This window comes from Gobius niger (genome assembly GCF_951799975.1).
Source record: "Gobius niger genome assembly, chromosome: 15".
Classification (NCBI taxonomy): Eukaryota; Metazoa; Chordata; class Actinopteri; order Gobiiformes; family Gobiidae; genus Gobius; species Gobius niger.
In genome coordinates this window covers 3990954-4008575 of record NC_136866.1, presented here as the reverse complement: position 1 = coordinate 4008575, position 17622 = coordinate 3990954, and the positions used below count along the sequence as shown (strand labels likewise).

At 43.2% G+C, this 17622-nt stretch overlaps 1 protein-coding gene across 1 annotated transcript in view; it reads left to right on the top strand.

Annotated features, from left to right (window-relative positions):
• The window catches only part of LOC306974551 (prepronociceptin-like), a 48192-nt gene extending 30570 nt beyond the window's left edge, over nt 1–17622 (top strand). The window contains exons 2-3 of the mRNA XM_079571847.1: nt 5903–6165; nt 16919–17622. Of these exons, the coding sequence (XP_079427973.1) occupies nt 6016–6165; nt 16919–17452 (684 nt within the window). The 5' untranslated portion in view covers nt 5903–6015 and the 3' untranslated portion in view covers nt 17453–17622. The remainder of the gene's footprint in view (nt 1–5902; nt 6166–16918) is intronic.

Sequence of the window (17622 nt, the reverse complement as noted above, 5' to 3'; positions counted from 1 at the left end):
TACCCAAATCAAGAGGCTTCTTGACTGGAGAGCAGCACTGTAACGCCTCATTTGAAAGCTCAAATCTAGGAAAGTGACGGTAACTTTTTGTCACGTTGTCGCTGCATTTTTGTCATGTTTTTGTTGCTTTTTCATTACTTTTTCGTTGTGTTTTCATCTCTTGTTTTTCAGGTTTTTTTCATGTTATTGCTGTTTTTTTTTGTTGGCACCTCTGCAGCGGGTCGCCTACCAGGAGCTGAACCCTGTTCTCCGGATTCAGTATCGGACATCCTTTCGGAAGATCCACCTCAGTCGCCAGGCAATCATGACACGGGAGACATGTTTCATATTTGGTAGTAGCCACACTGCCCCTGTGCTCGTTCTGAACTAAACCGCATGGGGAGGCTCCGCCTTTATTATTATAACGCTGCGCGTAACCCTGCGCTGCTGAACAAAGTAGTGCTCACAAAACAGTGGCAAAACATCGCACTCTAACACCCCCACTCGATGGTGCCACTCACATTTTTTTTTTATAGCACTAGTTACCAAAAATATAAGGTTTAAACTTTTCTATTTTGGCTCTAATGGCAGATTTTGTAAACACATCTGCGACCATGTTATCAGTTGGACAGTACACCAAAACAATTTTGCCCTGTAACACATTGGACCTGATGAAATGATACTTAATGTCCACATGTTTGCTCCTTTGACGGTTCACAGGGTTCTTTGCAAGGCATATTGTCCCTTGGTTATCCTCAAAAACTTTTGTTGGTTGCTCAAAACTGTGGTCCATGTCCTTTAATAGTTGAGTAAGATAGAGCGCTTCTTGAATAGTAGCTGCCAGAGCTACATATTCCGCTTCACATGTCGACAGTGCCACTGTTTGTTGTTTCTTTGTTTTCCATGAAACAATAGCACCATCCTGACTTAGGCTAAAGCAGTAGCCTGTAGTGCTCTTTCTGTCCTCGACGTCATTTGCCCAGTCCGCATCGGAGTATCCACTCAGCTCTAGTTTAGTGGTACCCTGGCTATAACACAGTTCATAGTGCTTAGTCCCTTGTAAGTACCTGTACACATGCTTTAAAGCTGTCATGTGTTTTTCTCTGGGATCTGACATGTACTGTGACAGTCTACTCACAATCCAACTGATATCAGGCCTAGTACAGGTCATGATGTAGATGAGGCTGCCCAACATTTCTCTGTACTTTCTTTGATCAGTTTTATCCCCTTCTGGTGACAAGTCACATTTGGTTTCACTGGGTGTGGCTCTGGCTTTACACTCGGCCATACCAAACCTTTCCAGTATTTTCTTAATGTACCTGGATTGGTTCATTTTGACAGTGCCCTCTTTTTGTGTGAAATCAATCCCAATGAAGTGTGTGAGATGTCCGAGGTCTTTCATTTTAAACTTGCTCTTTAGTTTCTCTTTGACCTCTCTTAAACACATCTCATTACTTGCAGCCACAACTATATCATCGACCCACACTAATAAAATCACTTTTTCTTTGTCCGACAGTTTAGTGTAGATACAGTGGTCAGCTTGGCTCTGCACAAATTCATTCTCAATCAAAAATTCATGGAGCATCATGTTCCAATTCCTGCCAGACTGTTTAAGTCCGTAGATAGATTTGTTTAACTTGCACACAAGTTGTACACCATTCTTTGATTTAACCTGGAAACCTTCGGGTTGTTCCATGTATATTTCGCAGTCAATAGGCGCATGCAAGTATGCGGCCTTAACGTCCATCTGGTTTAGTGTAAGGTCGTGCTGTGCAGCCAGCTGCATCAGTACACGTAGTGACGTTAGGTTTGCAGTCGGAGAGAATGTCTCATAGTAGTCAAGTCCTTCTACCTGACTGTATCCCTTTGCTACATACCTAGCTTTGTATGTTTCATTCCCTTTTTCATCTTCTTTGAGAGCATATACCCACCTTCCCCCCACTGTCTGTCTACCTTCTGGTAACGGCACAAGTGAGAAGGTGTTGTTCTCTTTAAGTGCAGACATTTCATCTCTCATCGCGTTTTTCCACTTTTCAAATGTTGATGATGCCATAGCTTCCTTAAAAGTCTGTGGCAGCCCGACAGTAGCCCGATAACAGTAGTCAATAGTTAACTCACTGCTCTGCACTGTACATTCATAGTCCTCCAAGTACCTAGGTTTATTTCTGACTCTACCAGTGGTACGTGGAGTCTGTGTGTCAATGTCAGTGGTCAGATTTGTGTCTCTGTCTGGGTCCGGCTCAGTGTCTAAGTCTGTCTGCTCTGTTTGGTCAGTCTGTGGCTGACTAGTTTGACTTGGTATAGTTACCCACTCTACTAAGTGGTCCTCCATTTGGTCCGTGTCAGTCTGCGTCTGACTCTCAGTCACGTTCTTGGTAATGAAATGGACCAGTCTGTGTTTCTGAACCTTGTTGGTCTCTGGAAAATAAACCAAATATGCAGGTGAATGACGATCAAAACCAACAAAAATTCCCTTTTTGCCTTTTGGATCTAGCTTTTTCCTGTTTTGCTCATACACCATACACTCTGAACCAAACTTTTTCATTTTAGATAAATCTGGTCTTTTTCCAGTGAAAAGGAAATAGGGCGTCTCCCCTGTTCTCTTACAGAAACACCTGTTCCTTATGACTGCAGCTGTCCTGGCTGCATAAGGCCACAACTCTTTGGGTAAACCTGACTCGATCAGCATGCATCGGACCATTTCGAACAATGTGCGCCAGTTCCTCTCCGCCGTCCCATTTTGATGGGGGGAGTAGGGCGCTGACCTCTCATGTTTTATAGCATTGTCTCTCAGCAATGACTGGTACTCCTCTGAAACAAATTCTGTTCCATTGTCTGATCTCAGACGCTTTACTTTACCATAAGGTGCTGTGTCTGCTAAAAACTGCTTAGTTGCCTCAACCGCCTTGTTTTTGCTTCTAAGGAAGTACACATAGAGAGCACCAGAAAAATCATCAGTGAAAGTAATAGCATATTTGTATCCTTCAAATGACTCTGGGGTAATTGGCCCGCCCAGGTCTGTATGTACCAGCTCCAATGGCTCTTTGGCCCTCACATCACTTTGTCTATTTCTGCTTTGGGAAAATTTACCCTCTAGACAAATTTCACATTGGCTCGGTCTGCATGCTTTATCTTTGATTTTCATACCATTTACAACTGTTTCAAGTTTCAATATATCACCATAAGTGCAATGACCCATTATCTCATGCCAAGTTTTCAGATCACAAGATACATTACAGGAATCCTCACTGTTTACATCTTTCTCTGTGACAATGTCCAGATAGTACAGTCTGTCTTTTACCTTCATTCTACATGTTGTGCCATCAGGAAGAATCATTTTGTTGTTATTCTTCTCAAAGTTGAACCTTGCTCCTTTCGAAGCTGCAGCATCCACAGATAGGATGTTCTGTGGGTATCCTGGGATCAGGAGGGCGTCAGTGAGCTTGACACTCACCACTCTCCCGTTGCAGTCGGTCAGCTCGATCTGCGCATCTCCCTTCCTCTGTACGCTGCCGGTGATCCGGGTCCCATCTGCCAGCTGCATGATGTGGTTCTTGGGCCGGAATGTCTCGTCGAATCTGATGAAGGCTCCCTCTTCGGTCATGATGTGGGCAGAGGCTCCGCTGTCCACGAGTAGACCCTGCTGCTCCATGCCGTGGGGTTTCCATTCACTCACCCGCAACACAAACGTCTCTTCGTCCTCCGTGGACTTATGTCGGTCTTTAACGCGGGGAGTGACTTGTCCAGTGTCTGTAACAGTGACCACCTTGTTGCTGTTATGTGCACTGGTCACTTTCCGCTGGGGTTTCTTGTCTTTGTTTCTACAGTCTCTGGCTCTATGTCCCATCTTCTCACAAATAAAGCATTGTCCATTGAAATATTTCTTCTCCTCTTTAAACTTCGGTTTGGACGCCCTGTAATTTGCGGTCATTACTTCATCAGTTCGGGGCCTGCTACGGTAGCGGAGTGTGCACTCAAAACTTCTTAGCCTCGCCTTGAACTCGTTGAAGGTTAGCGCTTCCCTCGTCTGAGTAACATGCACAGAAAATGGGTTGTAGTCATCTGTGAGTCCTTTTAATACCATCGCCACCAAAAGTGCATCACTGAGGGTCTCCTTAGCTCTGTTTAATGCGGCCACTATCTTCTCCACACGTGCGAGATAGTCCGCTAGCTCTTCCCCGTTAGCCATTAGCACATTGGTTAGCTCTGTGTACAGCCCGACGATCCGCGGCTTTTCTTCTGACTCGAAATGGCGTCTCAATATTTCTAAGCTTTTCTTGCCATCATCCGGTGCCTCATAGAGGATTAGCGTTAGCGTTTTATCATCCAAACAACCACACAGTTCTGCATATGCCAGTTCATTTTTCCTACCAAGCTCCGCAGCTTCTTGTGCGCTAGCCCCCGCTGCTACATCACTTCCCAAGATAGCTTCCTTGAGGCCGATGGTTTTCAAGTACGCTAAAAACCTTGCCTCCCAGATGTGGTAGCGGGCTTCGTCTCCGTCGAAGCGCGGTGGCAGTCCCCTTCCGTGCATCGCTGTACCTGGGATTTGCCTGGGCCCATAACCTGTTGGCACCTCTGCAGCGGGTCGCCTACCAGGAGCTGAACCCTGTTCTCCGGATTCAGTATCGGACATCCTTTCGGAAGATCCACCTCAGTCGCCAGGCAATCATGACACGGGAGACATGTTTCATATTTGGTAGTAGCCACACTGCCCCTGTGCTCGTTCTGAACTAAACCGCATGGGGAGGCTCCGCCTTTATTATTATAACGCTGCGCGTAACCCTGCGCTGCTGAACAAAGTAGTGCTCACAAAACAGTGGCAAAACATCGCACTCTAACATTTTTCACCGCTTTTTTCATCGCTTTGTCGTCACTTTTTTGTTGCTTTTCCAGCACATTTTTGTTTTTGGATGCTTTTCTTTTAACCCCTTAACCCCCACCTGAACCGAGCACATTTTCTCCAGTTCGGCTTTACCCCAATCCAAAAGCTTCCGGGAAAAAAGGTGTGAAAATAGCGACAAAACTGAGATGAAAACAATGATGGAAATGTGACAAAAAAGTGACAAAAAACAGATGAAAAAGTGATGAAAAAAAGACAAAAATTTGACAAAAAAATGACCAGAAAATTGACAAAAATGTGACAAAAAAAAGACAAAAATGTGTTAAAAAAGTGACGAAAAATGGATGAAAAAGTGACGAAAAAAGACCAAAAATTGACCAAAAAAAAAGACCAGAAAATTGACAAAAATGTGACAAAAAAAAGACAAAAATGTGATACAAATTTGACAAAAAAAATACAAAAAATTGACAAAAAAGTTACAAAAATGAGTTGAATATCCAACAAAAAAGTGACGAAAAAGTGACGAAAAAAAGACAAAAATTTGACAAAAAAATGACCAGAAAATTGACAAAAATGTGACAAAAAAGACAAAAATGTGATAAAAATTTGACAAAAAAAATACAAAAAATTGACAAAAAAGTTACAAAAATGAGTTGAATATCCAACAAAAAAGTGACGAAAAATTGATGAAAAAGTGACGAAAAAAAGACAAAAATTTGACAAAAAAATGACCAGAAAATTGACAAAAATGTGACAAAAAAAGACAAAAAATTGATAAAAATTTGACAAAAAAAAATACAAAAAATTCCCAGCTTAACCTCTTAACTCCCGGTTCAGGCGGGAGTTAAGAGGTTAAGCTTTTAGATTTGGGTAAAGCTCGGTTTCGCCCGGGAGTAAGGGTATAGGTAAAGTGAGAGGCCCAGACCGGTGGCCCTAGAGCCGGTGGCCCTTCTGTGCTCTTCCAGAATACAGGACATATGGCCAGTCCGCCCCTGGATTAGACAAACATGAATATCGTCAGCCTCCCCGAAAATTGACATTCTGGTTTCATTCACCTTCTGCACTATCTTCCCCATCCAGGCTCCAGACTCTGAACCGGGGACTTGCTCCTGAAACGTTCTCCATCGGCGGACGACCTGCGGGCCCTCGACACCCTGTCCGCCCCCTGCCTGCGCCTGCTCTGCGTGGGAGATATGAGGAGCCCGGTGTGGAGCCTGGTGGTGCTGATGCTGGGGTGCCTGTCCAGCCCCGTGAAGGCGGACTGCCAGGGGGAGTGCGTGGCCTGCGGGGTCCTCCTCCTCCAGCAGCAGCAGCAGCAGATGGAGCAGGCCTTCAACACGATGGTGAGTACACAGTGTGGCCGTGGGCGCAGCAGATAAGAGCCGGGGCTAATACGTCCTGTCAACAACAGCACACCGCGCCGACCGACCACCGCAAACAGGACCAGACGAGATCAGGCCCGCGATTACAGAACCCATTTCATTTTCACCACGCCGCGACTGTGTGGGTGGAGGATGGTTTTTTGTTGTTGTTTTTCAAGCTCAAATACAGACAAACTTGTGCGAGAAGGTGAGAGAAGGCAAACATCACGCAATAAGCCTCAGAGTTTATGTTAAAGAGTTTCAAACATATCCATGATTATTCCTAACATCTCGATTCTTCACACACTGCAAAAAGAAATACTAAGTAATTAACTAGATCAGTAAAAACATCTCAATTTGAGCATTATAATCCAAGTTTTAGTTGTTTTGACTAGTTAAGAAGTTCTTGGGCATTTGTCCTGGATTATTTCACTTGTTCTGAGATGTTTCTGACTCGTTTCGATACATTTCGTCCTTATTTCAGGTAATTTTCTTTGCCAATGGGGTAAGAAAATTGGTCTCATCTCATTGGCAATTTTACTTTCTTATTTCAAGCGAGATTTACCTTAGAACTGGTCTGAAATGTCCTCAAACAAGCAAAGTATCAGGAAAATCAGATCAGGAAAAGTGTCTAAATGAGTGAAAACCGCTCAAAACAAGATACATTTCCTCAATTCAAGTCATTTAAGCCAATGCTTGATATTCACTTTTTGTAGTGCAGGGAGGGGTTTAAAAGTACGCTTCACAGCTTTCAGGGAACAAAGTGAAAAGTGTGTACAATATTAGCATCGATGCGGCTAATTGTTTGTAGCATTGGTGTTTCCGGGTCCACGAGCGCTCATGAATCAACCATAGACTGTAAAAAAAATGGACGTCTTCTGCTCACTCCTCCCCGTTTACCATAATGACCACGGCTGTGAGGGAATTCATGGAGGATTTAGAGACTCCTCTTCCCCAGCTCTGACGAAGCATGTTCCTTAAAAGGACATACGGGCGGGATTTTCACTGTAGACTCGGCCCTTGCGTGACGTGTAGCTCGCGCTGCTCCAATGCTAACAGTCCGAGCCTCATTAAGTACGAGATTTCAAACATTCTTTTTACGAAAACCAGCCTGGTTTCATATATTGTGATTAACCCAGCGTTATCTCAGGAGGAAGATCGAGCCTAGTCTAGAAACCAGGCGTTAAAGTTGTTTTTAAGGTGTCTAAACTCCAATGCTTTTCAATGGGGGCCTAGTGGCGATATGGAGGTACTACAGCAATGGCGGAGCAATGGCGGAGCAATGGCGGCCCCCAGTGTCGTGGTCAAAAAGCAGAGCAGCCAGCGGCCATTGGAATCACCGGAGGTTTACGTGGATGCCGCCATGAATAGTGCCCGCCCCTTCACTCGTGTTAGTTTACATAGGACTGGAAAAGTGAGAAAATGAAAGCCATTTTCATTCATTTTCATTGGACTTTTTACACAAATCGATCTACTAAACATCAGATTTTAGCGGCGAACGTCTTCCCTCGTTCCCAGCTTAATGAACGGACTTTGCGCTCGACCGGAAGTTTCAAAAGGAAGTGCCGATCTGTGGCAAAAAGAGGCAAAAGTGGGCGGAATAAATGGTAAATGGTAAATGGACTAAAGTTATTTAGAGCTTTTCTACCTTTATCAGGCCCAAAGCGCTTTACAGTAAGGCAGTGTTTTTCAACCACTGTGCCTCACCTAGTTGTTTTTTTTTTAAACAAATGCATTTTTATCCACAAATAATGTACCGTTTTCGAGTGTCTGTGCTGTCTCGTGATCGGCAGAGTAACCATATTATACTCTTCCATATCAGGTAGTTAATTTCTTTGAGACAAGAGAATTAGTGATGCATTGAGGCATTGTGGCGAGTGAGACTATACGGTGTTCCTCGCCAAGACACTTTGATGAGAACATTTTCTGCTGGTGGTGCCTCGTGATTATTTCAATGAAAAAAATGTGCCTTGGCTCAACAAAGGTTGAAAAACACTGCAGTAAGGAGCCAGTAAGGTGAATAAAGTGAATAAGATGAATGGTCCCACAGTGGTTTCTTTTCCCCATAAATGTGTGGGTTTCAGCATCTACTATTATATCATTAAACTGTGACAGCAAATGTCACTTTGTGCATCTTTAGCACTGTTGTTTTGCACTTGATTAATTTCCATGACCAAAGGAAAAAGATATTAGGCCACTGATTCCATGCCCCAATTGCCCCAACACCATTTGCATGATGGGACAAACAAATATGACACATTTTGTAAGGCTGTAAAGTTGCAGTATTATAGGATCTAACCATCCTGCAGGTGGTGGGTCCACAGAAGGACGACCTCATGGTTCTAACCGGGCCTGTTGGTCTCTCATAAGGGGCTTCTGAACCGCTCTTTGTCTGACCCGTCACCTATAGGACCTGTTTGCCGTGGGAGACCCTACCAGGGACACGAAGCCCCCGACAACAGAGCTCCCAGGATCACTCGGGCACTCAAACCCTCCACCACGTTAAGGTGGCGGTTCCAGGAGGGGATTATAGGATCTTTATCATGCAAACACAGTCACAGAGAAAATCACAAAGTGCTTTTAACCATGTTTTCATGGTATACCTTATGGCATTTTGGAAGTTCTGTCTGATTTCATTCATGCGTGTTTCAGATATCCTGCATATTCAGTTACTGGAGCACCAAAGAAGGAGATGTGCACCCTCTGTTGGCATTCTGTACAACTGCGTACAAATAACTTTAAGCTGGGGGTATTTTCTCGAGACACACTATTTTAATAACAAGGCTGAGGGTTCAGAAGATGTAGTTGTAAAAGCCTTCAGATCTTTAAAGAGGGGGTATTATGCTTTTGTCAGTCACATAGCACCAGTCTATATCACACTACAAAGATGACAAACCTTCTGTTGGTCTGTAAATGCAGTAAATTAGAATAACTGCCTTGTATAAAATGTCTCTCTCAAAATGGCTGTAGTGAATGTCTTGAAATTGGCCTCTGTCTCTTTAAGAACCTCTGAGCCTTTAGACACGCCCCCTCCACACGCTGTCTGTGGCATCAGTGGGGAGGGGGTTCTGCTGAGGAGCAGTGGTTGGTTACTCGGCTGGTGACCAAAGCTCGGAGGCGTCTCCAGGAGGTGGGGGCGTTCCTAGGAGGACTCGGGCAAACCTATCCCTAAAATGGCCGCCATCAGAGCTTTTACAGATCACTCAGAAATACGTGAATGTGCCAAGGCAACACTTCAGCCATGTTTTTAATGAGGGAGTGACATAATAACATGATGTAAAGCTTGAAAAAGTCCATTTTGCATAATACCCCCCCTTTAAATATTGTAGTCCCCATAGAACAACGCTTGAGTAATAGTTAAGCCCGAAACATTGCACGCCGTTTCCCCTGCTGTGTGGAGGAATGCATTCAGCAGCTAAACCTGAAACAATCCCCTCTCTGCACAGACAGGGGTAAAAATAGTGTGTGGGCGTCCATGAATCGCCTCCTAACGGCTAATTTAGCTGATAATGATGCAGAGAAAGACAGCTGGGACCTTTTGGGAAGTTGTAATGGAACTACGTAATTGAGTGTGGCCGGGTTCGGTGCGGCCGGCTCCACGCAGGTGACTGACACCTTTTATCAGCCGCATTGTGTGAGCCGTCCTCCCCGAGAGCCCCAGATGGAACCCCCTTTCCAATCCCCTTTTGTTTTGTGCATCAGACTGAATGTGCGCACGTTATCGCGTCAGATAAACACTTACACACACACACACACGCACGACGGCAACACACAGCTCAGCCATACCGTCCCTTTGCGTAACGTTAATCAAATGAAAATGCCAGTTTGCTAATGCTAATTATGAGCGGTGTCGTCTTTTGTTGTGCTAAATGAATCCTCTGGGATCCTTCTTTAAGCCTTTTGTTTGGGAGAGAAAAAAAAAAATGCTGAGACAAAGAAGGTCTCTATAATTCTAACCGAATACAACAAACGTATTAATTATAAGCAGCCAGGCCGGGGAGCGCAATTATACAGTTTAATTAAAGCCACATTGCGGATATATCTGGGTTGCATGCTGCTGTTTAACAAGCAAGGCCGTGGGAACACAGGGTGCTGAGGGCGCTACGGCACCCCCTGGTGGATTGTCTATGCATTACAAGCGATATTAACCTCTTAACTCCCGCCTGAATTGAGAGCATTTTCTCCAGCCAGTGTAACACCTCATTTGAAAGCTAAGATCTACAAAACTCATCTAAATGGATCTTTTCCCCCCTCACATCAACAGATTTTTTTTTCCATTTTTTTCTATTTTTTGTTAATTTATTGTCATTTTTTTGGGTCATTTTTTTTGGTCATTTTTTGTCATTTTTTTGTCTTTTTTTGACGTTTTTTTTGTCATTTTTTTGTCATTTTTTATCGTTTTTTTTGTCATTTTTTTGTCGTTTTTTTGTCTTTTTTTTGTCATTTTTTGTAATTTTTTATCGTTTTTTTGTCATTTTTTGTAATTTTTTTGTAATTTTTTTGTAATTTTTTGTATTTTTTTTGTCATTTTTTGTCATTTTTTTTAGTATTTTTTTGTCATTTTTTCGTCATTTTTTTGTCATTTTTTTGGCGTTTTTTTGTCATTTTTTTTGTCATTTTTTATCGTTTTTTTGTAATTTTTTTGTCATTTTTTTGTCATTTTTTTGTCATTTTTTGTCGTTTTTTTTGTAATTTTTTGTCATTTTTTTTTGTCATTTTTTGTCGTTTTTTTGTCCTTTTTTGTCCTTTTTTGTCATTTTTTTGTCATTTTTTGGTCATTTTTTTTGTCAAATTTTTGTCGTTTTTTTGTCATTTTTTCGTCATTTTTTTGTCAAAGTTTTCTCACTTCTTTGTCACATCTTCATCATTGTTTTCGTCTCAGTTCTGTCCCTATTTTCACACCTTTTTTTCCAGAAGCTTTTGGACTGGGGAAAAGCCAATCTGGAGAAAATGTGCTCGGTTCAGGTGGGAGTTAAGGGGTTAAATAAATACGAAATAAGCAAAGAAATAGCGTTTGGGGGGCAGCACTCCCTAGCCAAAATATCCTCCCACGGCCCTGTTAACAAGAGCAATTTTTTCGCTGTGTCGAACTAGTCATTTTGCCATTGTGCCGTCTACAAGTAACAGCAATTCAAAGTGAAAATAGACCCTAAAAAAACTTGGCTGAGGAAAGTACTGTGATTTAATTGATGTTCCTTTTTGTGTCCGCTTCAAATCCCCGTCATGTAGTATACGCTGCTGACTGGCGTGGAAAATGGGGAGTAAATGAGGTGGCCTTCGCTTCGGCTAATAAATATAACGACCGCAGTCAAATCGGCCCATCTCTGACGTCTCAAAAAAAAACAACATACATGACCCTTTTCCCCACGCAAATATTTAACCCCCTTTGTCTCCGCTTTGCCACACAAGCTCCCGGGGGCCCTCCCCCCCTTTTCCCCCCAAACGACGTCAGATGGAAGCATTGATCAGGCGGAGGGTCCCCTGGTGGGCTCATTTCACTCACGATGCTTAATTAATTTGTGCTGATAGACTCGCAGCCGAACTCCCTCTTCTCATTCCTTTGATGCGAGCAGGTTTTCTGATAACCAGGCAATCTATCTCGTCTGCGGCGCTTTTGTGGAGGAAATGGGATTCGCCGCTTAACCTCGCTCAGATATTCAAGTCGAGGAAAGGGCTACGGATTTAAGAAGTGGTGGATGTAAAGTGGTGCTTAACTCCTTTGTTGCTTAGAAATAGCTTTACGCTCAAGCATTAAAAGTACTTGTAAGTCCCATTATGAACTGACTCATTATAGTGACTCCGAAGGTGTTGCAGCGTTGAACTTGTCAACATATACTGTAAACCTACGCTTAAATTACACATTACAAGCTTTTATAATTACTTTATATTGTGACCTTTTGTGTCACATTATGATTGACTGATACCTATATTAATCAGGGGCGGACTGGCCATGTGTCCATTCTGGAAGAGCACAGAAGGGCCACAGGTCCCGCCTAAACCGAGCTTTACCCAAATCTAAAAGCTAAAAAGAAGAGCATCAAAATAGCGAGAAAAAGAGGATGAAAACAAAACAAAAATGTGCTGGAAAAGCAATAAAAACGTGACACAAAATGTGATGAAAAGGCAACAAAAACGTGAGAAAAACAGAACAAAAATGATAGAAAAAATAATGAAAAAAAACAACAGAAATGTGACAAAAATGACGTGACAAAAAGTTACCATCACTTTTGTAGGTCTTTCAAATGAGGCGTCACATTGTTGCTCTCCAGTCGAGAAGCTTTTAGATTTGGGTAAAGCCCAGTATTAAAAAAAACATGAATCTAAAAGGAATTCCGTGGAGTATGGTGCACCACAAGGTTCAATTTTGGGACCATTATTATTTATTATTTATATGAATGATTTTGCTTCTGTTTCTACGACCACCTTTCCAGTTCTTTTTGCTGATGATGCCGATCAAAAAAATAATAAAATAAAAAGTCGATCTGGGGAAAATGCACGCAGTTAAGGCGGGTGGTTAGAGGTTAAAATATGTATTTGTGGAAGTGTCACAATTACTCTAATTTGGGCCAGGCTGGTCAGAGTCCAGGGCTGTTTTTCAGTCCCAGTCCAGCCCCTGATATCAATACTTTTAATGAAGACGTGTATATCAATACGGTGCAGAGTTCCGCTGCTTTCGTTCAACTGAAGTCATGGACAGTAAAGGCACCACTGCACTTTAACCAAACAGCGCTACAGAAATGAATAACTTTTAATGGCTATGCATGAATAAGAATTAGTGCTAATTGATTTATCAAATTTGAAAATACTTGTGGTGTCTTGTGTATGGAAGTGTAGGCAATGTAAATCAGTGATGTGCCACAATAATGTTAATTTGCATCAATCGCAGCACGGTGGCACAGCAGTTAAGCGCTCGTGTCTCACAGTTCGTTGGTCCCGGGTTCGATTCCCACCTGGACGGGGCTTTTTCTGTGTGGAGTTTGCATGTTCTCCCCGTGTCTGCGTAGGTTAGCCGTGTGTTTCTGACCACCGGCCTGGCTCCACATCATGGAGACGGGCCCCCGAGCGCCGGCCCACGCTGGCAGCTCACTGATCCTTACAGGTCGCCAGGTGACATCGAAGACGGGTCAAATGCAGAGAGTGAAATTCTCTACAGAGATTAATAAAGTATTACTGAAGTTAACTTTCTTTCAGTAAGAATAATCATGATTAATAATAATAATGCATTGGTTTTGTATCGCGTTTTTTGAACACTCAAAGACGCTTTACATTGCATTACTCATCCACTCCGTAAGGTACTATTGCACTACAAAAAGTGAATATCAAGCATTGGCTTAAATGACTTGAATTGAGGAAATGTATCTTGTTTTGAGCGGTTTTCTCTCATTTAGACACTTTTCCTGATCGGACCAAGTTTACTTTGCTTGTTTGAGGACATTTCAGACCAGTTCTAGGGTAAATCTCGCTTGAAATAAGAAAGTAAAATTGCCAATGAGACAAGACCAATTTTCTTGCCCCATTGGCAAAGAAAATGACCTGAAATAAGGACGAAATGTATCGAAACGAGTCAGAAACATCTCAGAGCAAGTGAAATAATCTAGGACAAATGCCCAACAACTTCTTAACTAGTCAAAACAACTAAAATTTGGATTATTGTGCTCAAATTGAGATGTTTATACTGATCTAGTTAATTACTTTTTGTAGTGTGTAGCCACAGCTGCCCTGGGGTAGACTGACAGAAGCGAAGCAACCAGTCTGTTATGGCAATCTTTGAGGGTAATTTGCCATAGTAAGCAGCCTGGGCCGTAGCCTTAGCTTGACGTGTGCTTTTTAGTCAAAACAAATGGAATGTCCAGACTTACAGGATAACGGAGAAGTTTGGGTTTAATATGGTCCGAGTTCCACAAGATCACATATAGACACAGTTCCACAGTTTTCAAAGCACAGTCAAAAAACTGTTGGGCCTAAAACCCAGGCCAGCTTCCACCCCACAAGGGTTCCCCCACCTGTCCATTTAATGAACTGCATGGCTACCTGGCCCCACCCAAACACACAAAACATAAATACAGCTGTTGCCTTTAAAACAAAATAACTTAGGAATAGACCACCATCAACCACTCACTCACTACATTCGCCCAGGCCTCCTTTTTGTTCCCAAACAGTCTCCCATCCAAGCACTGCCAGGCCCTTCCCTGCTTAGCTTCTGAGGTCTGCACTGTTTGAGAAAGTACACAATAGTGACACCATTGATTACACTGCAAAAAGTAATTAACTAGATCAGTATAAACATCTCAATTTGAGCACAATAATCCAAATTTTAGTTGTTTTGACTAGTTAAGAAGTTGTTGGGCATTTGTCCTAGATTATTTCACTTGTTCTGAGATGTTTCTGACTCGTTTCAATACATTTCGTCCTTATTTCAGGTCATTTTCTTTGCCACTGGGGTAAGAAAATTGGTCGTATCTCATTGGCAATTTTACTTTCTTATTTCAAGCGAGATTTACCCTAGAACTGGTCTGAAATGTCCTCAAACAAGCAAAGTAAACTTGGTCCGATCAGGAAAAGTGTCTAAATGAGTGAAAAACGCTCAAAACAAGATACATTTCCTCAATTCAAGTCATTTAAGCCAATGCTTGATATTTATGTGGTTATTGGTTAGGTTTGGTTATTGTTGTGAGCCATGTATTGTGTCTCATGAGAAACCCAGCGGTTCCCACGCCTAAAATGCACCGCAAAAAGTGAATATCAAGCATTGGCTTAAATGACTTGAATTGAGGAAATGTTTCTTGTTTTGAGCGGTTTTCACTCATTTAAACACTTTTCCTGATCGGACCCAGTTTACTTTGCTTGTTTGAGGACATTTCAGACCAGTTCTAGGGTAAATCTCGCTTGAAATAAGAAAGTAAAATTGCCAATGAGACAAGACCAATTTTCTTACCCCATTGGCAAAGAAAATGACCTGAAATAAGGACGAAACGTATCGAAACGAGTCAGAAACATCTCAGAACCAGTGAAATAATCTGGGACAAATGCCCGAGAACTTCTCACCTAGTCAAAAGAGCCAACATTTGGATTATTATGGCCAAAGTGAGTCCGTGTGTTACGCAACAGGAGGACATTGCAGCATTTAAAACTACGTAAACAGTGGGAAGGAAGGAGAGGCCGGTGCGGTGATAATAAGCCAGGCCGCTGTGAAGTCCGCTCCACCGCGCAGACGAAAAAAAAACTTCCAGGTGCCATCTATGATTTCAACGTCACTCGTCAAGGAGTCATTGAAAAGTACAGTCATCATTTTGCAGGGAAAGGAAGTCATTTAGCCGCCGTCTTTCAAACCAGCAGCTAAATTGCTCTAATTTGGAGCTGTCCATCACTCGCCACAAGTGCATGTCACATTTATCGAGTGATGGACGCGCGGCACCGGCTCCTCACTCCGGATGGAATAATATCTAGGTCATGTCACTGTGGCATCATCCACGCAACTATGGGCCTTCGACAGGTCACTCTTTAAACCAGGGGTAGGCGAGTTTTCTTGGCGGAGGGACGATTTTCTTTATTGTAAATAGACCGAGGGCCGAAGCCGCTGGTTATTAGCACAAAGTAAAGCACAACACTGGGAAAACGACCGTCTTAAATGAGATAAATGACTTAAAATTGCTTGAATTAAAGTTCTTTTTATGTTGAATTTGTGTCGGTTTGAGCTAATCCAAGATACAAATGCTAGAAGAAGAATAAAACCCACTTGAAATCAGACAAATAATTGCTTTATCACTTGAAATTACTTGAAAAAATTATCTGAATTAAAGAGGGGGTATTCTGCTTTTTTCAGTCCCATAGCACCAGTCTATATCACACTACAATGATGAGCAAACCTTCTGTTGGTCTGTAAATGCAGTAAATTAGAAAAACTGCCTTGTATAAAATGTCTCTCTCAAAATGGCTGTAGTGAATGTCTTGAAATAGGCCTCTGTCTCTTTAACCCCTTAACTCCCGCCTGAACCGAGCACATTTTCTCCAGTTTGGCTTTACCCCAATCCAAAAAGCTTCTGGAAAAAAGCTGTGAAAAGAGCAACAAAACTGAAACGAAAACAAGGATGGAAATGTGACAAAAAATGTATGAAAAAGTGGCAAAAATGTCACAAAAATGTCACAAAAATGTCACAAGAAATTGACAAAAAATGGACGAAAAAATTACAAAAAATGGATAAAAATGTGTCAAAAAAATGACAACAAATTGATAAAAAAAAATTGAAGACAAAAATGTGACCAAAAAAAGCAAAAAACAAAACAAAAATATGACACAAATTTGACCAAAAAAAAAATAAATTACAAAAATGTGACAAAAAATGACACAAAATTGACAAAAAAGTTACAAAAATGAGTTGAAAACCCAACAAAAAAAACCTCTGACCCTTTCCGACACGCCCCCTCCACACGCTGTCTGTGGCATCAGTGGGGAGGGGGTTCTGCTGAGGGGCAGTGGTTGGTTACTCGGCTGGTGACAAAAGCTCGGAGGCGTCTCCAGGAGGTGGGGGCGTTCCTAGGAGGACTCAGGCAAACCTATCCCTAAAATGGCCGCCATCAGAGTTTTTACAGATTACTCAAAAAGGCAACACTTCAGGCATGTTTTTAATGAGGGAATGACAGAATAACATGATGTAAAGCTTGAAAAAGTCGATTTTGCATAACACCCCCCCTTTAACATCAGATCTAACCCTCTCTCGTGTCCGCTCCTGTGCAGGTTTGCTTGTTGGAGTGTGAGGGTCACGTCTCCTCATCGCTCACATGGGAGGTGTGCAAACGGGCCGTGCCGCTGTCCCAACAACAGGCCTTCTCCGACGCGGCGCTGCTGTTCAAGAGGGCGAGCGAGGAGCTGCCCCCCCGGGACCTCAGCTCGGAGCGGGAGGGGCCCGTGGAGCCGTACGACTCCGCCCTCGAGTCGCCGGAGGAGCGGGAGAGCAGAGACGCGGAGGGGGACGCCCCGTTAGCGCCCGACGACGAGGACAGCGGGTCGAGGGCCGTGTCCAAGCGCTTCGGGGGCTTCCAGAGGGGCCGCCACGGGTACAGGAGAATCTTCGGCTCCCCCGTCCGGCCCTTGCAGAAGCGCTACGGGGGCTTCATAGGCGTGAGGAAGTCTGCGCGCAAATGGAACAGTCAGAAGCGCGTGAACCAGCTCCTGAGGCAGTACCTGGGGATGAGGAGCAGCCGCAGCGGGCGTCCCGTCAGCAGGGTGTGGAGGGAAGAAGGTGCCCTGGAACCTGCTCCTCTGCTGTGAATACACTCACCCCCCCCCACACCCTCCCCCTCACTGCTGTCCCACTCTGAACTGTGATGTCACAAACAGACTGCCTCCCGCTGCACCTTTCGTCTGTCCCAACAAGGAATGTTCAGTGGAGTTTAGGTTGTGCCAAAAAAAAACAAAGGAAACATCCTCACTGAGCCAAT